The 23,693-nt window shown below is 31.5% G+C and overlaps 2 protein-coding genes across 9 annotated transcripts in view; one reads left to right on the top strand and one right to left on the bottom strand.

The window, feature by feature from the left end:
• Window positions 1-1,270: 1,270 nt before the first annotated feature.
• LOC132696892 (uncharacterized) lies at window positions 1,271-21,250 on the bottom strand. Of its 7 annotated transcripts, none has more exons than XM_060662001.1 (6): window positions 21,137-21,250; window positions 19,520-19,848; window positions 11,656-11,849; window positions 11,418-11,571; window positions 7,230-7,527; window positions 1,271-7,171 (listed from the first exon to the last, which is right to left on the bottom strand). In XM_060662001.1, the coding sequence occupies exons 2-6, from the start codon at window positions 19,589-19,591 to the stop codon at window positions 7,113-7,115; spliced, it is 777 nt and encodes a 258-aa protein (XP_060517984.1). In that variant the 5' UTR covers window positions 19,592-19,848; window positions 21,137-21,250; the 3' UTR covers window positions 1,271-7,112. The 7 variants fall into 7 exon arrangements, with proteins under 7 accessions (XP_060517984.1, XP_060517983.1, XP_060517988.1 ...); XM_060662000.1 differs by lacking the exon at window positions 21,137-21,250 and adding an exon at window positions 20,787-20,971; XM_060662005.1 differs by lacking the exon at window positions 21,137-21,250 and adding an exon at window positions 20,787-20,968 and having other exon boundaries at window positions 11,656-11,999.
• A 187-nt stretch (window positions 21,251-21,437) lies between these two features.
• LOC132696105 (E3 ubiquitin-protein ligase TRIP12) overlaps window positions 21,438-23,693 on the top strand; it is a 100,212-nt gene continuing 97,956 nt past the window's right edge. For both annotated transcript variants that reach the window (XM_060660726.1, XM_060660724.1), the window contains exons 1-2: window positions 21,438-21,513; window positions 22,047-22,294. In XM_060660726.1, the coding sequence (XP_060516709.1) occupies window positions 22,130-22,294 (165 nt within the window). In that variant the 5' untranslated portion in view covers window positions 21,438-21,513; window positions 22,047-22,129. The remainder of the gene's footprint in view (window positions 21,514-22,046; window positions 22,295-23,693) is intronic.

Raw genomic sequence — 23,693 nt, 5'->3', positions numbered from 1 at the left:
AGTTGGTTCGCATCGTTTATGCAGATTGAGTTCAAATGAAAAATATGAATTCCATAAAAAAAAAGACAAATGGAACATCCTTTATATTATACTTCCATTAATTACTCCTATTAATACTCTTTCAATTTTATTAAGCAAAGTCAAAAACAATTTTTAGCATTTTGTATTGACTGATATAGTTAATAAACTTTTTTTTCCAAAATTTCCCATTCGTTTTCCCATTGGGAAAAATTATTTCCAAATAAATAAATCTAATGAGATAAAGGCACCCCTGGCGCATTTACGCTCTTCGTCTATTACGACAAATATGTGTTTATATGTCAAGTACCAAACAATATTGAATTGGTTGACATTAGTTTTGGAAATATAAGGGTTTCAAATGTCTTATAGCATATGATAAGGCAATGCATAAATTAATAATGACATTTTCTCTTTAATTTCTTAAATAGAATAAATTACTTAGCACAAGACAAAATAGTGTAAAACAAATTCCGACTTAAAGAATTTATTGAATTTTCTTTTGGAAAAAGGTAAAATACTTAGTTTCTTTTTCCTATATAACCTCTTCAATTTATATACAATTTTGAATAATTCTTGGCAATGTAAATTTATATATAAACCTATAATCATTGATTGCCTATCTTATTCTTTCTTTTAAAATTTGGATTGTTCTTGTTCTAATATAGTAAGTTTTATTCTGTTGATAAGCCCATAAAAATAAAAATGTGGTGAAATATATCCCATTACTTGGTGACGATTTTAATGATTGATAGGGATTGTGGAAATTCTCTCCCTGTTATCATGTTAAATTTACATATAAATTAATAGACCGTTGCGTTGTTAGGTTACCATCACGAATTATACATCCAACGATGTGGTTTAAAAATGATCTGGGGGGAATCTTATGAGATTGGAATGAGGAATATGTTTTGAGGCACACGCTGAGCTGGTCCCTATTCGTCTTAGTTCTACGAATGCAAAATTCTATCTCGAAAACATTATTAAAGATAACGTAATGCCCTTTGCACCACTTATAAGAGACAGCTTCATTTTCATGCAAAATAATACAATCCAATTTTGGATTAATTAAATGAAATAAATATTGATAATGGAGTGGCCACCATATAGCCCAGACTTAAATCTAATCCACCTTTGGGATGGTTAAAAAAGATGAGTTCGGTGTCATGCACAAGGAAGTCCGTTTGTCATGTGATAATACCTTATCTATATAAAAAAATTAGAAACAAAGATGTTTGGTTGACTTATACTGTTGAAATATTATAGTGTTATGTATACAAGATGTTTGTATTTTAGTGAGCAAACAAGAACTTTCAAATTTTGAAGAGGACATGCATTTTAAAATTGTTTGATATTTGGAATTTTATGTTAGTGGCGTGTGCAGGTCTACATATATCTATTGATTTCTCTCCATGTAATTTTATTACTCCCGGTATAAATCAAAAATAAACATTTTATTATTATCAGCGAAAACTGTGACATTGTCAAGGAACCAACCTACAACGCAAAAACAATCATTTCGCTCCTATCAAAAATTCAGAAAAAAAATAGTATCAAAAATGTAACAAATTTATAAGGTTGCGTTAATTTTTTCCACGAGTTTATTTAGACATTTGTAAAAGAAGGTCTACTGTAGAGTGGTCTGTGAATTTTTTTTTAAAATAAATGCATATAAGTTGTTCAAAAAGAATATTAAAAGTTTTTATATTTTTATCCTATTTAGCATTAAAGAAGATGGAAATTTCTATAAAGTTCTTTATTACAAAAGGTTGTCGATTTTTACAATAAAATGTTTTGTCCCCGTAAAAATTCTATACGACTTTTATGTTTTGCTATTAGTTGGTTATGAAAATGCTAAAATAGGGCGAAAAAAAAACAATATAGCGATACTGGAACGTCGCCATTTTGATATTCCATGCTTTAATGTTTAAGAGTTTGATGCCATACAACTTGATCATTTTTTATCTGTTATTATAAATAAATAAATATAGCTTTATTGCTTTAACCAATAATAACAACAAATTTACAAAATCATATTCCTAATTAAATTTGGCAGCAAAGGGCTAAAAAAGTCAGCCATATACTGTTACGGCCTAATATAATAGAAAAAAACAATGCTTGGGAGGGAATTAAGGACAGGGAATTATCTAAGTAAAGGTCTAATTAGGTAGAAAAGAAAATGAAATCTTGCTAGCAAGCATTTTGCTTAGCCAAAGGCAATTTTTAAACATATTTTTTAGGGTGAATAGCGCCGGAGGAAAGTATATTAAGGAGGGATATTGATTAATCGAATTTGCAATTTGGTATGAGAAGGACCTTTTTAAATGCTCGTTTCGATGCTTTAGGCACAGTACGGAGATTCAAATTGGTGAATATCCGTTCGAAATTTAATTTTGTTGTACAAATAGGGCGGTGTCGCATATTGAATGATTTTGCAATAGAATAACAGGGCGTGAAGTTTATATCGAACATATTAAAAGAGTCTGACGTAAACATGAGTGCTACGTCTAACTTCATATATCAGTCTAAAAGACCAGCAGTTTTGAACCTTTTGAATACGATATTCTCTATATTATCTACATAAGGCACGAATACTCTGTTACAATGATTAAACTGTGCCAAGTATAACAGACAATGACGGCTTCGATAAATTAATTTTGGTTTACTATATGCAATCTTTAATTTGCTTGTAACGCGCTCTCTAAATTTTAGCCGAGAGTCTAGAGTAAGTCCTAAACTTTTGCAAGTGCTACAAAAAGGCAAAACAGAGTTCTTTATAGAGAATTTTACTTTGCTATTAATATTATCAATTTGATAGTCATTTCCAATCATCACTGTGAATTTATAAGGATTAAGTACGAGCGACAAATTCGTAAAACCTATTCAAATCAGAATCACTTGCTTCGTTAAGGCACTTCTGAGAAAAATAAAAGTATTGTAGTGATGTAAACCTGGATGTAAAAATCGCTTACAGAAGTAAAGCAAAAGTACAACGCATGATACGAATTTATAAAATATTTCACTGAATCCTAAGTGATGAAGAATTGAAATGAGGATTTTATTATTTATCATGAATTGACTTTGTCTAGTAAAACAAATCCAGTAACTTTGTTATGATCTGAATCATTAAAAATGTTATCTATTGCATCTGCAAGAGCACTTTCGTAAGTATAATCAGGTCGAAAACCTAATCGTTTCGGGAGCAAAATACTGTAAATATTAAAAATGCTTTTATTTGTTTTCTCTAACATAGTGCAAGCATAATACTAATAGAACGGAAATGATCAAACTCTGTACCCCTCTTGTTTCCATTTGAAAAACAGAATTCTAACGCTTTTGTATTTTAATTTTTAATGATTTTTTTAACTACCCTGTAGTTATTTATTATTAAAATTTCAACACGTTGCTTTTCTTTAAATCAAACACCATTTTTTTTTAATCCATTTTGTAATTCTGTGTCAAATTTGCTCAAAATTTACTTTCTCATTTAATAGTTAATAACTGTTAATAAATCAGAAACCTAATTATGAAATGAACAGGTAAGTAGCTAGTCTCAGTAATGGCTCCTCTAAATGAAACATAGAGAATTTCAATTTTTATTTTTATTGGATATGTAGACAAAACGAGAACTCAGGAAGAAAAAAAAAACTAATGGAAACACGAGATTAAACATTTTATTAAAAGTTGAAGATCATCTCCATTGTATAGCTTCCAAAGAAGTTTCAAATAAAATTGCGTATGTTAAAAGTGGAAAACTATCAGCATCCGTACAAGATAAAATTACTACAGGAGCCGAACGATTATCTGAAACTTAAATCTATTTTTTCATCGTCAGATTCTGTCTGGTGACGAAATCACTTTTTGTTTAAACAGTACGATAAACAAACAAAATTGTATATTGCTTTTTACAAAACTTCTGGATTCCTCCTGCGTCGGTTGTTTGTTGAGTCGAACTTGCTGATGTATATTAATAACACTGAATAAAAAATTAAGAAATAAAAACTACTCACATTTGAGTTTCTTGTTGGAACTAACGAATCAACCCTTTTAATTGCTTGAATCCATTTTTTCGGCTTGTGGAAATGAGAAAATGTCCACTTTTGGTCCATTCTTACAATTCCCCAGACAGTCCGGAACATAACAAGTGTTCATCATAAGTACAAAAAAAATGATGGTAACACACGAAACACTCAAATCATTTCTGTACCAATAGCGATCCCATAGGCTCTGCCGTTACCGAGATATAAAATTTTTATACGAACGTAGATACTTTCGAAAGATTCGATTTCATCGACGTTTCGCCAATCATCCTGTTTTCTTCTTCAGAGCTTGACTGAAACTGGCTCTGTACCTGCTTATATATTGTTTGAGGGGGGCGCTAAACACTGTCTCGGATGACTGATTCCCAAATTGGAGACAGGTAGAGACCCGAGTCGCGATTTTAGATTTTAGGTTGTTTCTATATACTCTCGGATTTTTCGTTGGTAGAAGAACTGATTACATGCAAGAATTTTAGTTTTATCGAATAAAATCTTATGCCCGGTTTCATGAGTGTGTTCGGCAACAGCTGATGAGTTTATTTGTCTTAGTCGTAAGGCTCTTTCGTGTTCTTTGAGCCTAGTTGATATTTTTCATCCGGTCTCTTCAATGTATTCTATATATGCATGGAATGCTGTAAGCTCCTGGCGTGTCAAATGGAATTTTGTCTTTGACGGACCGCAGATGTTGAGAGATTTTGGGATAAGTCGTAAATCTGGTTTGGACGTTATACTTCTTTAGAACTTTTGATATGTGGTCAGTGATGTTTTGAATGTAAGGAAGGACCACAGTGGCAAGTGTAAGATTGCTTTCGGCCTCATTGCTATTGAAAGGTTGTGGTGAAGTGTATTTTTTGTATTTTTTCATGGAACGTTTAATATCTTTAATGTGGAAATTATTAGAGAGAAGAGCAGAGGTAAGGTGTTTTAATTCTGTTTTCAGTGACTCGGGCTGAGATAGTTTTACGGCTCTGTAAACAAGAGAGTTGATAACCGATGACTTTTGGGCCGGATAGTAATATGAACATGCATTAAAGTATCGGTCTGTGTGCGTAGGTTTTCTGTAAACACAATGACCTAATGTTAGGTTTGATTTTCTATTATTGGCGCCCCCCTCAAACAATATATAAGCAGGTACAGAGTAAAATACGAGCCAATTTCAGTCTGAAGAAGTCAACAGGATGATTGGCGAAACGTCAGCAATTTCGACTAAGCAAAAACCGACTCAGCAGCAATCCAGAAGTTTGGTAAAAAGCATTACAGTAGCCTGTGGAAGTTTCTTTGAAAAAAATTTGTATTGTATATCCTTACTCGATATTTAAAATTTCTTCAAAATAACTTAATTCCTAATATCGCAGTTTCTTTGTCAAATCCAAATCAAATATGATATGCCAGATGGACAGATTTGGTTTCATCAGAATGGTGTTTGTTCCAATTTTGCTCGAGAATTGCGTAATTATCTAAATACCATATTTCCTGAACAGTGGATTGGTAGAGGATGAGTAGAATGGCCTGAAAAATCTCTAAGATATTGCCACACTGGATTAAGTTATTTACAATTTAGAATTAGATACAAAATAATCCAAATTAATGATATACTATATGCTACATGTTCTATGAGTGAAATTTGAAGCTGAATTTGAAAATATAGTAAATTTTCTATTTACTGCAAGAATTCGCAGAACAAATTATTATGTCCGTGTGTGAGTATGTTTATTGAAATCCAATACCCGATCTTTAAAAGAATTTGTTCCATATTGAAAGTTGTTGCGTGCCTTCGAAAATACAAACATGTTGTACATACAGGGTGTTTTCTAATTTAATAACAATAATTAACAAAATATTCAGTTTTTAGTTATCATCTAGTGTCCTTCAGAAAAAAAAATTAGAAGACTGTTCCTTTTACTTTTCCAGTTTTAATGAAGTAATATAACGTCCTAGCAACAAGATAAATAATAATTCTTTAAAAAAATACTACCTCAAATCAATAACTCTTTTAGCTCTTTTCCTGATATTGACGCGCATTTTCTGAACTAAACCTCCAGTGTTTCTTATTAAATCACAGGAAGCTCCTTCAGCTCTTCTACAGTGTTAACTGGAGCGCGATGAACCAGATTTTTAAGATGTCCCCATAAGAAAAAATCCAAACTATTTAAATTTGGGGACTTAGGGAGCCATAATTGAGGTCCGCCGCGATCTACCCATCGGTTGTTAAATGTGTGATTTAAATATTCTCTTACTGCAACACTAAAGTAAATATGAAACCACATTGTGTTTCTAATTAAATATGGTACTTCTTCTGGCAATATTGGCAAATTCTCTGCTAAAAACCGGCGATAATAAACCTTTCTATCAGGAAAAAGGGTCCAATTAAGTAATTTCTAACAATTCCAGCCCAAGCATTTACCGAAAACTGTTCTTGACGTTTAAGTTCTACAACTGCATGGGGGTTTTCATGGGCAAAAATATGGTTATTGTGGAAATTTCTGATTGCATTCCCGAAAAAGTTAGCTTTATCTCTAACTAGTCAAACAATTTTGCACAAGGATTCGTTGAGTATGATATGGGTACAATAAAAAATCGTGCAAGATTTTCCAAACCCAGACGTGCGAGATATTCATAGTACTAAGTTCAGGATTTTCATCAAATGCTTCTTCAGATTCTGAACTTCTTATAGTGCAATTTAAAATAATTATTTGCCCTGTGCTATACAGGATGTTTTATAATATTTTAAATGTGTAAGTGATTTCAAACAACTTTTGTCTTTTTTTATATCTTTTACAGGTCCTGAGATAATAAACAGGCCACCCTCCTAACCTTGGAATAGAAAACGTTTTATTTCATTTATTTCTTAGAAATTGGCAATTTTCTTTATAAAGTTAAGTATATTTCTATAATTAAGGTTTCCGTACCTGATATTCAAATTCTATATAACTTTTTTAGCTTTAACTAAAAATTAAATGTTTCCTGGTGCAATATTTTTTAATTATCTATATTTATATTATACTAACACTAAATTAAATTAACAGTGCAAAAACAAATACATAATTACAAAAATTATATTTGAAAGGAGTATATGTTGTATTTCAAGCAAAATCCTTCGGTCTTCAAACTTGCTACAAGGAAAAAAAAATGTTCATTTTTATAAGGCACTCTTAAGGTTGAAGTTATTACAATGGCAATGGCCCCTTGTTAAGTATTTCTCAAACTGTCCGTCATCGAACTTGATGGTAGTGTCAGGAGGAAAATTTACAGACAGTTTTAATGATCCCCTAGACAACGTTATTTTCTGAGTTTCGTTGTTTAAAATATTATGTCTTAGCATTTTCGATTTGCTGGTATATTCGGCGTTCGCTGAATGAGGTTTTTCAATTATCGTCGGTAGAAGTTTCGTGGCAGGCACAGATTTGCTCCTACTTCTGCCTACGGGTTCCTTTGGTAGGACTCTCAAGGGTATTTCTTTTTCGGCAATCTGAAATCGGTAGTGGTTTAATTTAACATTGTTTGAACTATTAATTTAGCGCGTCTCAAGAGTATAGTGCACTAAATGATTATTTAAAAAGTTGAAAAGTAATTTGTCAAAGAAACCTCCACAGGCCCAGATGAGAAAATCATTTCAAATGTCGAGTTTCACATTAAACAAAATGTCATGTTAAACAACTAACGAAATTCGATTTGTAGATTCAAAAATCCTTAAAAATTCCAAACTTCGAAATTTTAATATTTGAAAGCCTAAACGCATAGCTGTAAAATCTCTAACATATAATCACTACATAGCAATTCTAAAAGCAGTTAAGTAAATGCTTCAATAGATATGAATTGTGAAAAAATCGGTCACTCCTCACCACTCGAAAATTACTCGTTTCTACGGGACTCAAACCTATTCGGTAGCTAGCTCTAGCTCTAGCTTCTATATTAAAACTGTTAGTTTCGTACTTCATTACTTTCACTTCCTCACTGGAATCAAACCTTCTCATCTTAATTGAGAAATGCTTGTCTAAAACATATTTTTATCGTAACGGTCAAATTTATGAAAAAATATCAGGAACAACTTATGGGTCCTCCATTGTTACTAGTAATCGCAAATATAATTAAACTAAAATTATGGAAACGCTGCGTTTATGCTTCGTTTTTCATTTGGTCTTATGGTTAAGAATCCCGAAAAAATTTGGTCCCGATCGACAGCATAATTTCAGAGATAACAAACTTTTTGTTTTCGACCTCCTCAAAACCTAAAAAAAGGTCTCCGGTCCTTGAGGAAGCCTGGATGGTAGCCTTTCGGTTGGGGGAAATCCGATGACGACTTGCATCTCAAAAATTAAAAAATCTAGTAGCACCTCAATATTGAGGATTTTTTGAGGACTTCGCGTGACGCGGAATTGCTCTCGGCGACGTAATCGAAATTTCCGATTTTTGATTTTGGGAGGAGGAAGAATATTTCAGGAGATGCCGAAAGGGCTCGGGGTCGACTTCATTATCGATCGGTATCGGTGAGCATCCAAACCCGACCCTCAAAACCGATTTTTGAGTATGTGCGATATAGCGATTTCGAACTTTTCCGCCCGAAAAACCCCTCTAAAACAAATTTGAACCGATTGGACCCAAAAACCTCCGAGATAGCAAACTTGTTCAACTTTGAGGAGAAAAAAAAAACTCCACAGACGGATATAGGACATCGAGGTTCAGAAACGTGCCAAGTATAGGCGCTTCGACGTAGGATTGAATTTTTTTCCTCCCCCCCTTAGGTAACGCCTACCTCACGAACCTCAAACCCACCTCAATATTGAGGGGGGGTGGGGCAGAAGAATTAACCATTCACGCACACTCTAGTTTACAGAACCGTTGAACTATCTCAACCCGTACCACTGGAGCCCGAATTAAAACACTGCATATATTCTGTTGTATCAAATAATTTCCACATTAAAGATATTAAACGTTGCATTACGAAATACGCTTCACCACAACCTATTAAATAAAATGAGTCCAAAATGGAACTTGCCACTGTGGCCTCTGCTTAGATTCAAATTATTACTGACCAAATATCAAAAGTTCTTATAAAATATAATATTAACTACTAGATTTGCCAAAATAACATTTCAAAATCTTAGATCCATCAAAGACAGAATTTGTTTTGAGACAACAAGAGTTTAGAGCATTTTATGCATATGCGGCAATGAATAGATTGGAAAAACAGGATGAAAAATAGGCTAAAAGAACAAGACGATGACAAACAAACTCATCAACAGATACCAAATATAATGATGACAACTCTCACCAAATATTCTTCGACCAAACTAAAATTCTTCCACCAATTTTTCATCAATATGGGAATCAGTCATCCGAGACAATGTTCATGTCACTCCTTTAGCTCCGCCTTCCGCAACAACCGACGTAGAAGGAGTCCAGAAGATTTGTAAATAGTAGACAACTAGGTAGTAAAGTGATCTCCACATTGAAGCCTTTTAATTTTTTTAAATTTAGTCTTCATTTCGCACAAAAAGTCAACACGCAATCTGATTTTGTCAAATATTTATCTTAAATGCTGTTTCGTCCGTGGGCAGACATTTCTACCGTTAGACAATGTGTTTCATCAAAGAAAAAGCATTTCAAGAAAATTGAAGCTATACAGGGTGTCCAAACAGTGAATCAAAGTTGATCATTTGTTTCAGAGAAAAATGTTAAATACAAAAGTTATAGATAAGACTAAAAATATTCAAATATTGATTCATAAAATCGTCAAAAATACCCTAATGTTTAATAACCTATATTTTTGATGCGGTTTCCGCTTGCTGTAATTTTATTATGTCTACAATTTTATAAAGTAGTACAGTCCATACCTGTCTTGAAGTTAGTTCTAATCGTTGCGAGTCAAAATGAAAAATATAAATTTTAGCAAAGAAATCAAATGGAACACACTGTATATTATACCTTCATTAATTATTCCTATTAATGCTTTTTTAATTTTATTAAGCATTTCCTATACCTTAACTTAGTATTTTTTGAGGTTCACACATTCTTACCAACAAAATACTGAAAATTTCCAAACCTTGCAAAAATATCACAAAAGATTTAGAACAAAATAATAAATAATAATAATAAATAAAAACTAAGAAGAACATCAAAACTGCAAATCAAAAAAGAATTGTTTAATTAAGTTTTACTTTATTTATTGCTCGAAATGTTTCCCATCAATTTCGATACAAGCCCTAACACGGTCTTTAAATGATTGGGCAGTATTAGCTAGATTTATACACCTGATTTTTTAACATACTCGCCCAGAAAATGGTCCATTTTTGTTAGTCGAGGAGATAAATTATTTAAGTAGTTCGTAGCTTGATGGTATAGTGTGCAGGAGATCCACCATGAAAGACCACATTATCTGCCTCATTTCGTTTGCATATTTTGCATATATAAGAAAACTTAGCCATTCATTGTTTTCGAAAAAATGATGTCCTATGACGTTTTCTATTTTACAAACATTTAAAGACGGTTTTTTGTTAAAATTGTTAACATAATAGTGAAAATTTTGCCTATTCACATAACCGTTTTTATGGAATGTCGTAAATTCGTCCGTAAATAACACATAAAATTACAGCTGTTGGAAATAGTGTCAAAAATATAAAGTGTTTTTGACAAAAAAATGGTCATAAGCGCGAAAATACTCGGTATATACCATAATAACCCTACATTGGGTTATTGAGTCTTAAGCAATAATGTACAGAAAAGATTAAAAAAAATAACAGTTTGATTCCCAACTTATTTATGAATCGCCCTGTCTATTTGAAAATAATAAATAAATAAAATGTTTCTTTAGGCCTTATGTAAAACTTTTGTTTATACATTTTTTTTAAAACAAATAATAAAAGGGATATATTACTTTGACACACTATTTGGACACACTGTTTATAAATAAAAACAATTACAGTTGCTATTGCTATATTTTTTCAATTATTGCAGGTATAGGTACAGATTCTTCATAAAAATTATAGCATCGTAGATATCAACGAGTTTATTTTTTTTGGATTTTGATCCCATGGATTTGCAAATTCCTACAGTGTGAGTGTGTGAGTCGACTCGATAAATGGTATTTATTCAAGTAATAACCGCCCGTGGAAGATTCTATCAATAATAAGGTGCAAATATGAACTAAAATTTTAATTATGTAGTGCGAATTTATACTTTGAAGTGTTAATTATTGTTAAACATTGAGAAATAAATGATGAGAATATGAAAATCTGTAGTATCATTTGTGTTTCTTCTCATGAAATATCCGACATATTTCTTCATATTTGGATTCTGCGATTAATTCAAAACATATTGTGCAAGATATGCTCAAAAAGTTTTTCTTTTGCGCTGCCTTACCTTCAATTCTGGTAGTTTCTGAAGCGTACAAGCGGAACATCTAAATTTACTGTGCCTGGGTGCCTTATCGACGCAACTATCGCTTTCCATTTCAGATTCAGTTTGTTTCACTAACAGGGGCCTAGCGTTATACAGTTCAATTTTACTGAGAAAACTGCAAAAAAGAATAGTTCAGCCTAACAACATAGAAAACCGCACAACCTTTTATATCTAAAGATTTGTTCGCCGAAAGTCTTACTTAGGCTGAGGTGGTAACCAATTATCCATCCAATGTTTTTGTGTGATGTAACTCATTTTCTTCAACAGAAGAAAATTTTCGCCTTCAATTTTATTCATCCGCTCCTTTTCTTTCTGCATTTTCTTGAGTTTGACTCTCACGTGTCCCCTGAACGGAGGAGATTTATTATCCACGACGGGGGAAGCCGATTGAACCTTAGACCAAAGACTTTAGAGGCACAAAGTCGCACACTGCCGCGTGGGAAAACAAGTTGGGAGAAAATATACCACCGTATTCAGGAATGGGAAATAGCACACTCTGGAGATAAAAAGTTCTCTGGTTGCAATATTAGAACCCAATCCTTGCTGTAATATGGATAGACGTCTCACAGATTTGTAATCAACTAAATACTAATTTTGTAATATGCTCCTAGTGTTTAGAATTAAAAATACTGTTTACAAATCTTCTGGATTTCTATTGCGCCAGTTGTGGATGAACCGAAATTGCTGACGTATCGCCAATCATCATGTTGCCTTTTTCACAGCTAAACTGAAACTGGCTCACATTCTACCGGATTACAGTTTTTTTTTTCAAAGAAACTTCCACAGGCTACTATAATATTTTTATAAAACTTCTGGATTCCTCCTGCCCCTCTCAAACAATATAAAAGCAGGTACAGAGTAAAATGCGGGCCAGTTTCATTCAAGCTCTGAAGAAGCCAACAAGTTGGTTGATGGGTTTATTTGTGGTAGTTTTAAGGCTCTTAGTTTTAAGGCTTTTAGACTCACTGTCTCTGGAAGGTTGTAGTGAAGTGTATTTTCACCTGAATCGCTGTTAAGATTTGTGGTTGCCTCTCAAACAATATATAAGCACTTTCAGAGTAGAATGCGAGCCAGTTTCAGTCAAGCTCTGAAGAATCCAACAGGATGATTGGCGAAAAGTCACCAAGTTTGATTAATAAACAACCGAGTTAGGATGAATCCAGAAGATTTGTTAATAATATTACAATAACTTGTTAGAATTGCAGTGACCTGTGAAGTTTCTTTGAAATATTAACAATCTTTTATGGAGAGTAAGTCAAGCGCAAAAGCGGAAAGTTAGAAGATCACTGACTGAAACTGGTAAGATTACTTTTACACTTACCTTTTTATTACGTTGTAAAGACTATAACGTTGTCCCTAATTTTGTTAAAATATCATCTCAAAACCAAATCTATTTGTAAAATTCTTTGTAAATCTAGTTTTGCTATACTTCGAGAAGGAATTCGTCATATCCGTAAAGAAATAGACCAAATCAATGTCCTCATCCGAAATCGATACATTTTCAAACTTGACTCATGATAGCCTTTCAGAAGAGAGCCCTCAAGCCTTCCATCTAAGGCCAAAATTATGGAAGCGCTACTTTGATGATACTTTTGTTATTTGACTTCATGGTCAAGAATCCCTAGTAGATTTTCTTAGACGTTTAAACTCTATACACTCTATCCCATACGTTTTACTATTGAATTAGAAACTACTAATAATTTCCCATTCTTAGAATATCTAATTATTCTTGTATGTGATCAATTTTTCTACCAACGAAAAATCCGAGGATCTATAGAAATAAACAAGCAATAAGCAATCACACAGTCTTAACCGCAACTCAACCTTTCACCAATATGGGATTCAGTCATCCGAGACAACGTTCCTCAACATCAATCCCCCTCAAACAATATATAAGCAGGTATAAAATAGAATGCGAACTAATTTCAGTTAAGCTTTGAAGAAGCCATCAGGATGATTGGCGAAACGTCAGCAAGTATGATTTATAAATAACCGACGCAGGACGACTCCAGAAGATTTGTAAATAGTATAGGTACGCTTGCTACAGCAGCGTAGTTATTGCGTCTAGCATAAACGAAATGAACATTTGTCATAAATAAAATAATAATTACAAAAACAATGATTTTCTACAAAGTACGATTCGGTTCTTTGCAAACTAATTTGATTGCTGTAAAGTTAATGTAACAATTAATAATATTGTTATGATTTACCACCGTACATTTTTCTATTATGAAAAAAATTATTTATTTTAATCACTTTCAGATGCCGCAGTTTTTGTCCTTGAAAACAAATTTGATTTTTTAAAAATTTTATTATATTTTATTTATTGGTTTGTCAAGAACTGACTTACAATTGTACGTGTACCCATATTTATATAAATCTTATTGCCTCAAAAGAATTATGAAGAACAAAATAACATTATCGTCAGGATGCTACCTCAGCAATGATAAAGCTCAAGGGGACTTATAACTCCTCCGCCCTTTGATAAAAGCACGCATGCAATAAGTGCTTTTTATTATATTACAATATTTTCGATTATTTCTTCTTTTACTTTTGGTTTGCTAGAAACAAAATGTTTATATTAAAGATAAGCAATTGTTAACAAAATAAGAATATACATACAAAACAATAGTCCAAACACTAGTTCTTTCTATATAAAGTCGCTAGGGAGGCCGCGTATCGTCGAAGACTAATCGATTCGGTTTATACGTCCTCAGTTTTGTAGTTTCTCTTTGTATTCCACAGGCAGGCGATTATTCGACGAGGTAAGATCCACATAATGATACACTCTTTATGTTATTTTCACATTTTATAGTAGCTATCACTTTCTTTGTGGTTGTCATCTCTCCATTTTCCATCTTGAATTCTAAAAACTTGGGTTTTTCCAAGTCGGACTTTATAAGTTTCGCAGGAAGTTATAGTAAGCCATTGGGTAACGTAGGTAACGTAGGTTTCTTTACACAGGTACTAATTTCCTCGTAGTTCAATACATTTTTGATCTATCAAGTTATATTTGTTTTCACTGAGTGTAAGGTATAGTTTTAGAGGTATATTGAGATTAAATTAAGATTCCTTTCCAGTCGAGATTGGTAACGGAAAGATTTGATCGTATTGATAAATTTTTGCTTCAATTAATGGTACTTCAAGAATAAACGTAACTACAGATCCTTTGAATAGCTTTTAATTTCGATGATTTTTTCAAGAATTAGTAAGTTCTCGAGAAATACTTCAAGCGGTAATTGCCCCTTACAATTAAATTATATATTACATTCAATTGGTTTGTGGCTACATAGATTTGAAAATCGTCAAAATCGTTCCTTTGTTGAAAATGCTATTTTCTTAACTATTTCTTCTATTTGCAGCATTTTTGGTTTAAGGATAAATTGGTTATGTAAGATATTGGATATTGCATTATGAAACATAATTATTTTATTTGGTTAATTGAATTGGTTGTTAGTTTATTTTGGTTTTCTTGTTCCTTAATTTGCATTTCATATTTTTCGGCATCAGTTTAATCTAAATTACCACTAATAGAGTTAGTAATAATTTGGTTCTCTATACGTTTTTCTAAAGCTAAGAGTGGAGTAATATAGTTCGAAGTTTCAACAGAGTATCGATCGTTATTTTTTAGTTTTTCTATTAGCAATTTGGCTTGATTTCAATTATATCACATTCAGAAATTAGATTATTTAAGTCAAAGATTTGCATGAGTAAGAGAGTATTAGAAATCATTTTTTCAGTTCCCAATTAATTAAGGAAGAAGTCCTGGGTAATCGTATCTTTAGTATTTGGCGTCATTTGTTCTAACGAATCCGAGCCATCTGGAACAATATTCATAATTTTAGTCTCATTAATTTTTTGTTTCTTTTTTGTTTTCTGGTTTTGGATGTCAATCTTGTTATTTTCTAGAACTTTAATTAAAATTAATGGTCCGAAGAATTTTATGTTTTTTTTATTTTATCAATAATTTTTTGTTTTTTAATTAGAAAGTTGACATGGATTTTATCATAGAGGAGTTTTGTATTTGTTTGGTGAGAATTAACATATCCAGAATAGGCTTGTGAGGGAATTAAAGTTAAAGGGTGTGTCCCAGAGTGTATAATTTGCACTTAAATGTATAGTACTATTATAAGTAATAATTGAGAAGGGTATTAGCGAAATTATATCAGATTTATTCTCAGATTCTTTGAGTAGCCTTAAATGTTCGATTAAAGTTGAATGAAGGCTTTCTATCGGTGAATTAGATTCGTGATGATTTGGCAATGTAAAGTGAATTTTTATTTTATGTACTTTTGATAAGGAGTTTTTAAATTTTTTAAATTTTTAAACTCATTTCCATTATCAAAGATTATTAGTTTCAGAATTCCATAGAACGAGAAAAAGGGAACTAACTCTTGACATGCTGAAATAGCGGTTCCAAGAGAGTGCTTGTGCAACTTTAGAAAATTTATCGATAATCTAATGATTTGTTTTTCCTTCATGTTTATAACGAATAAACATTTTTCTTTCTTCTGTATTAACATTATTAATTAATTTTGTACATTCAATTAGTTTACAGTTTTGAAAATGCTTAGTTAAAGATTTTTGCACAATAGGTCGCAGTTCTTTAGACAAGTGAATATGTTTTTTAATTGTTTAGATGTTGCTTACACAAATTTAGGCAAAATAGTTTCAGTTTCGGAAATTATTGCTTTCGTAATGTTATGACCATCAAATTTTACAATATTATATTTTATGTAAGTAGAATAAGGTGCTTTCTTAAGAACTAATTGTTTTTGTTTATTGTTGATTATTTCGTCTTATATGGGAATTTCTTGGCGTGTTTCATTGTAATTTGTATTATTATTCTTGTTTTGTCTTATAAGTCTTTTCTAATTATTTTTGCATTAGATGCTTTTTGCGGTACCTGTGACTAATAAAAAGTGTCCATCGATTTCTGGGGTATAAATTATAGGCAAATCGGAATATAGAGGTGTTATTAACATTATAGTTTTTACAATTGCTTACGTTTGGTTGGCAATATTGGGGGCTTTCTGAAGATTTTCATTATATTCGTTGGAAAATCATTCTCATTGATTGGTATTGGTCAATGGAAATTTCGAATGGGTAATCGTCAAATTCGAAAGTCATGATGTGGATAATCATGATGGTCATAAGAATATTCTGGAAAATGGTATTCCGCATAGAAGTCAAAAGAGTTTTCATTGGATGCTAAAGCTGAATTTAATGTAATTTGGTTAACATTTGGGTTATTTTCAGGAATTACTAATTGGTTATATAATTCTTTGGAAATGAAGTTTCGTTGTGGTTGATTAATTCTTGTAATTCTTGTATTTTCGGATGAGGTTCTGGTTTGTTTTGTTTTGGAATTGGATGTGGATTAAATTGGTTGAAATTTGGTTTTGTAAAGTTTGGATTTAAATTAAAAAAATAAGGTCTTCGATTAAAGTTATGTTTTTGAATAAACGGATTTGATTAGTTTTGGTTGGTTTTTACATAACTTCTGGATTCCTCCTGTGTCGGTTTTTGGTGAGTCGAACTTGCTGACGTTTCCGGGTTTGATCTTATCTGAATGAATGGCTTTCGTTATTGTTGAATAAATTGATTTTGTTTTATTTGGAATTTTTTTGAATTAGATATAGTGGGTTTTTGAAATTGAGGTTTCATAAAATTTGGGTGCATTAATGTTCTCGGAACGGATTTTCTCATTTGTGTCACTATAATTACGGTCTTACTTTTTACAAAACTTCTGGATTCCTCCTGTGTCGGTTTTTGCTGAGTCGAAATTGCTGACGTTTCGCCAAACGCCTGTTGGCTTCTTCAGAGCTTTACTGAAACTTTCAGTTTCAATCAAGCTCTGAAGAAATTTTCGCAAATTTTTTTTTTACTATAAATGTTATACAAGTTAGAGCCATACTAAAATCGCATTCCAATTTCGCATGTATGAAAAGTCTCGAATACCAATTTCTATCGCGACTTCAAAATTACTTCAAATATTATTTAGGACAAACAAAAATAAAAATGTATGATCCCGTACCTCAAAAACAAAGGCCTTAGAATCCACCTTTATATAAACCTTTTGTCTTAAAATTAACCAAGGAATGATTCTTTAAAGTTACGCTACATTATTCGCTGACATCCTGTTTTATTATTATAGTTAGCTCAGTCAGCAATCATTACACCTTAGGTACTTTCCGTTCAATTTATTCAATGTATCTTGCTTACCATGTTGATTGGCTATAACTTTTTTGTTTTTAAAAATATATTAAAATGTAAACACGTAAAACAAAACACCAACCCTGTATATTTTACAGGCGTTCAACAGAACTTGTATTTTGTCAAAATGTAACCTCATATTAATTTCTCGAATACTTATGACATATTTGAGGTATGTCAGCGAAATCTACTGTAAAGTGTAACCACAGACCATATGTTGTATCTCATGAATGTCATATTTTTCAATTTATCAGAGAATGTAGTTATTAATTACTTATAGAATGCGTAGTTATTCAGCAGCAAAACTGGGTTTGTAACCTGAGACTGAATTGACTCCTTGTTTAAAATAAATGGAAGATTGTTATATAAACCTTGAGTCAAAAGCCAAACATTGGGAATGTATCGCACTGCACATATGACAGAGAAATAATACTTTTTATCTTAAAAACGCTCAATAAAATATTACAGCAGTACTCCTTTTATAAAAACATCATTCTTCTACGTTAAATTTAAGAAAGAACTTTTTTTCTTATTTTACATTATATTTAGAAACTTCTTAGGCTCCTGCAATTAGTTCATAAAACCTGCAGCTAGAAATATTGAAAAAAAATATTTTAGAGAAATAATTTAATTTGTTGCTATCAATTGTATTTAGTACCAACATTTTAAAGATAATGTATTAATAAACATTTCTGAAACAAATTAATCTATTCATGCATAAACAGTGAATAAAGTGATTATTAAATAAGATAATAAACCAATTTTTGTATTTATTAGACGATCATCATATTTTTTATATAATGTAATTTGTCATCCAGACAGAACCTACAACATATCAGCTAAATGTCACTACCGTGTCATGTCCATTTCTAAAATTTATCTTTAAATTAAACTTTTAAAATTTACCGAATTCTTCAATTTGAATTTATATGACTTGAGCGCCATCTACCTTGAGATTTATGAAGCGTCTAGTGAATCATGTTGAAAATACAGGGAAGTTATTTTTCCAGTAAAATATATCATGCATATAATACTCTTCTAGTTAACAGGGCTACATTTTCTGGGAAATGACGTAATTGTTTCTGTAGAAAACGAAAATAAAACTTATCCGTTAATGATGATCAACAATCCCTAACCATACATGCCTGTTGTGGAAGGTTTGAATTGCATCTTTTGAGAAACTAGCTTTAGAATTTAAGGAACAAAGGATCATCGATATTCGTTCGGCGAAACCATGGGGGGAAATAGTCTTCGGTTCAAAATCTCTTAGTAAGAGTTTGTACCATCTATACTTTATATGGATATAACAAGTGTTTTTTTTAATATGCTGCATACAGTTGACACATTAGTATTGGATAATATATTTTTAATTAATATATTAAGAAACGCCTTAATAAATGACAGCGCCCGCTAGATTTTTTAAATGTAATAATTTATCTCGTTATGCATTGTTTTAGATTTCATTTTTTTATTTCGAAACAGAAAATTGCCGTAGAAAAGTTTTCCGTTACATTTAGTTTAGCAGAATAATAGAGGGAGTTTGATTTAACTCCTCCAGTAATTTAAAAAATATGCAGAAACTTTGCCTTTATAATAGTAATATTTCCGTAATATTTTAATTGTTGGCTTTTGACTCCACGTTTATAAAAAAACCAAAACCAAAACAATTCACTGTAAACAATAAATCACCCCTTTAAGTTTTAGTTTTTCGCATTTAATATCATAATGCCAGAAGTCAACCATGAAATTATTTTAATTTTGCCAAAAAAAAAAACATGATTGACGCTATGCACAAGGTTATGCATACAACTAAATTAGTTATCTAACGAGAAACATTTCGAAATTACCTTTTTTTTATGGTTTTCAAATTTCCGTTGTTCCCATGGTCTATTCAGTAAATGTTCTCTCCTGGAAATCATTACGTTGTTGTTGTATTGTACACGCGGAACACGGAGCTATAATATTGCGATGTAGTTCTCGTTGCCAGGTAAACATTTCTCGGGGAAAATTTATTGCAAGGGATATTATCGATCCTCAGGCAAATAGATGGGGGAACGAATAAATGCGACGGTTCTTTAACAATAGTGGCGATATAATTTTCATTTGGAATTAAAAAAATTGAATTAGCATTGCATACTAGCGTCACACTGCAACATTTTCTAGTGCTGCTAAATAACTAAAACAAATGAATTATTTAAATCACAACAAGTAAGTCTAGTCACACATCTAAATAGGTACATGCTTAAAAGTTAAACAACAAAAACGATAGAATAATAAATATAAAGAATTACAAAAAGTTAAAAACTAAAAAAGGCTAAAACATAAAATGCTTTTTCGAGTAAAATGGCTAGCAATAAAAACAAAAAAAAATACTAAACTAAATTTATCTATTAAATATTTGTATGTTTAGCTTTTGGTTATTGGGTTATAGGTCTTTGTATTAAAAGCTATTAAAATTTTTTGTCCATATATTGACGTTTCGGTCTTCTATGACCTTCTTCAGAAAGGGATACAGTCAAAAAGAGACAAACACAAATTTTAAAATTGGAGAGGTAGCATCATATGGAAGTTCTATACTTTAAAAGCGTTTGGTATTGTCATAGTGCCCCTGATAAAAGATAAAAGTCCAACAAAAAATGATTTGTAAACGGCACTCACACATATAATACACACAAACTTAACGAAACAGTTAAAATACATATAAGGGTTTAAAAAATATCGATACGAGAGGTTTGCTCGCGTCGACGTTTATTAGATATTCGATTAAATTTGTATTTATTTTCCTGATCTATATAATATACAGTCAAAATTATGTATAAACATGTCTATGTTTTGTATATATGTATATATATACGTTTATGTATACGTTTTTGTGGGCAAGAATAAAAATTATGACAATTTTTCTTCCTTTTAAGAAGGCAACTTTTGTGCGTTCTCCAAGGGCAAATTGTCAAAAGAGTTGCACCTTCACAGGCAACGAAGAAAAGAGAATAATGTCAGCCAGCGTTTTTGTTTAAATTAGAAATTAAGTTTGCATTCAGTATTATTATAGTTTTGAAAGTTGAAATTTCCATGCAACTGTGTTCAATACTCAATGTCATGGCAATCAAATACCTCCAAAAGAAGGGTATCATCCAAATCCAAATCCGACTTACGGGATGAGTCCAATAAAAGCAATCTTTCGTTTTTTTGAATTTAGAACACAAAAAAATGAAAACTAGACCAAAAAAAAGTACAAAAAATTACACATTACGAAAACAAACCAAACCATAGGTTACGTTATTTTTGAATTTACTTAAGTCACAGACCACTAATTAATAGTCGAATTTGACTTAATTTCAGCTTTTTGTACGAAAACTAGTTTTACGATCTCTTGAATAGCGGCTTCGTATTGATATTAGTACGTCACAGACATCTCCGTTAATCGGAATCTAGACAGATTATATACAGAGCAAACTGGCTACCTGATCTGATGATTCTGTTTTCACAGATAAGGGTCCCATTTTCTTTAGAATTATCCCATGTCGATTATTACAATTTTCATATTATCTTCGTTGTTCATTAGCAAACTGTTTCCCATATTTAAACTGTGGTTAAGCCAAATCCTCAGTATAAGATATTATGGTATCCATTACGCTTGACTCTGATTTTGTTATAAGGAAGTTTCGTGTTCGGGTTTAATGGTTTACATAGTTATGATAAGTAAAGAAAAAAGAAGAAAAATCTGTTTTCATTTTCATGTGGGTCATACTGTGATCTATGGTAATATTTTATTCGTAATGGTTGGATTGCCATCATATGTTTGTGAATATTAAAGAGGAAAAAATTTAATATAGAAATCGTAAGTATGGATATATATATATTTTATTCGCTTAGAAATATCTTTGCCAAAAGCGATCTTTGCAATTATTTGAGGGCATTAAAATTTATAGCAACATTTATATCGATGTTTGGAATATCCAGTGCTATCATGGCTACAGTCTGGCCTTGCAAATATTTTGACGTTTTGTAATTGAAATTTCGTTAAATTAGCAAAATATTTGGTCGCATTTATAAAATTGGTAAAAATGGTAATATAATACAATGGGACAATTAAATTTTGCATTTTTTTTCCATAACATTTCTTTTAAATTAATAATCAATCATAAAAGTCAGCATCAATTGGTTGGTCATTTTTTTTTTATCCAAAGTCTTGCCAAACATTTGGATGCCCATAATTTGGTTCTTATTGTTTTTTGGATAATTCATTTGTTATTATAATGATAATTACCATTATGATATATAGAAGGAAGGGGTAATAATAAGTAACCTTCATATCATTTTGCTTTGTTTATAAGCTAATCACATTTAAAAAAAAATTGTGATGACTTTTAGCACAGCCCGGTCAAATCAGAGCGAGCTGAATTAAAAGGGAATGTGCGTCAGTAGTGAGTTAAGGAGCCTAGAACGCTGCGTCTATGGCAGATCCAGCTAACAGACTCGCTGTTGCCAGCACTAGCCGTCACAAGCGTGTGCTGCAACCGCAGCTTTGTTCTGAGGCTAAGCGCCTCCGAACCTTGTCTGACGAAAATATCACCTCCAATTCCAGTTGCATCCCCAGTGACTCAAATAAGAGTAATAAGGTAAGAGACATTGAGACATATTTTCTCTAGCAAAAGAATGATGTTTTCTTTTGGTATAATGGAATGCTTTATTAATTTGCTTGAGTACGATTCCAGAAAATTTATGATGAAATATTATATTCAGTGACCCTCGTTATATAAAAGGCTATATAATAATGCAGGCTAGAATCTATTACTTTTCTTATCTGTGCATATTTCCACACAGAAAGTTTTAGATCGGGTGTTTCAAATGGATCTCTTACCCACAGAACAGAAACAGTACTGCATTTTCAATTTGGGGGTAAAATTAGAAATTTGCAGTTCTGATAATATTCAGATGTTTCGACAGTACAACCACCTAATGTTTGTATTTCTTAACTTTTAACAAATAATGTTATGTAAAACCATATAACTGAAAATTAAATTCTAAACTATTTTTGTCATTATAATATTATCAGGATCACACATATTCTCAACATCTCAATATTCAGCCCATCTAGGATGTATTGAATACAATTCTTAAAGGCATTGCCATGTTATAATAATAATTGAATGTCTTTAGGTAAAAAAAAGGTTAAATTGTTGTGTGTTACTACACTATTCACAAAAAAATATTTCTTCTCCAGGCCTGCGATTTTGTGTGTATAAGGATAACACTTTGTGAATCAATAAAATTAAATAAAACAAAAATTGACAAACATGGATGGAAATGAATGGTTTGATGCGAGGGATAAATCAGGCGTGAAATCAGTAACATATTTTTTACATCTTATTAGTTTTATGCACTGTCCATTAATCAAGCCATATTTAAATAATAAACAAATTGTACTTTAAAAAATGCTAATATATGATTAAATAAGTATGTTTAAGTAATTTACAGTCCAATCAAATTTGACAAACAGCAATTTGAGTATTGATTCTGACCGATGTTTAATGATTCACTGATGGAAATTTATTTCAGGATATCTTCTGTTTGTTAAATTCCAATTGAAATTTATCTCACCTGGTATACAAACAAATGTGACCCTATTTCAATTCCAATGATGTTATTTCAAATTTCCAAAATGGGTTTATAAAAACATATTCAACAGTAGGTGATCAAGGATTGCAAAGCATTTTGTTCCTTCTGCATTACTCTAAAGCCTTTGATACCATCATAATCTTTTACATGCCGAACTAAAATATTATGGCTTTAACATTCAGTTCTTTGACTTAATTATATCGCATATGGAATTTCAAACACAAAAAACTAAAATTTGGAGAGCAGTTTTGAGTGGAATGCAGGAGACATTGAATTTATATCAAACTTTTCATAAGAACCTTGAACAGTTGAATCATTAGTTTGAACCTTATTTTTTGCTTAAAATAATCGGATTTCTACAGATACGGAATACAGACAATTCAAGTGTTGTCTTGGATT

This window comes from Cylas formicarius, unplaced genomic scaffold (assembly GCF_029955315.1).
Source record: "Cylas formicarius isolate icCylForm1 unplaced genomic scaffold, icCylForm1.1 PGA_scaffold_1__22_contigs__length_36826433, whole genome shotgun sequence".
NCBI lineage: Eukaryota > Metazoa > Arthropoda > Insecta > Coleoptera > Brentidae > Cylas > Cylas formicarius.
Note: the sequence above shows the minus strand (reverse complement) of the source record. Positions and strands in the feature narration are given on the sequence as shown.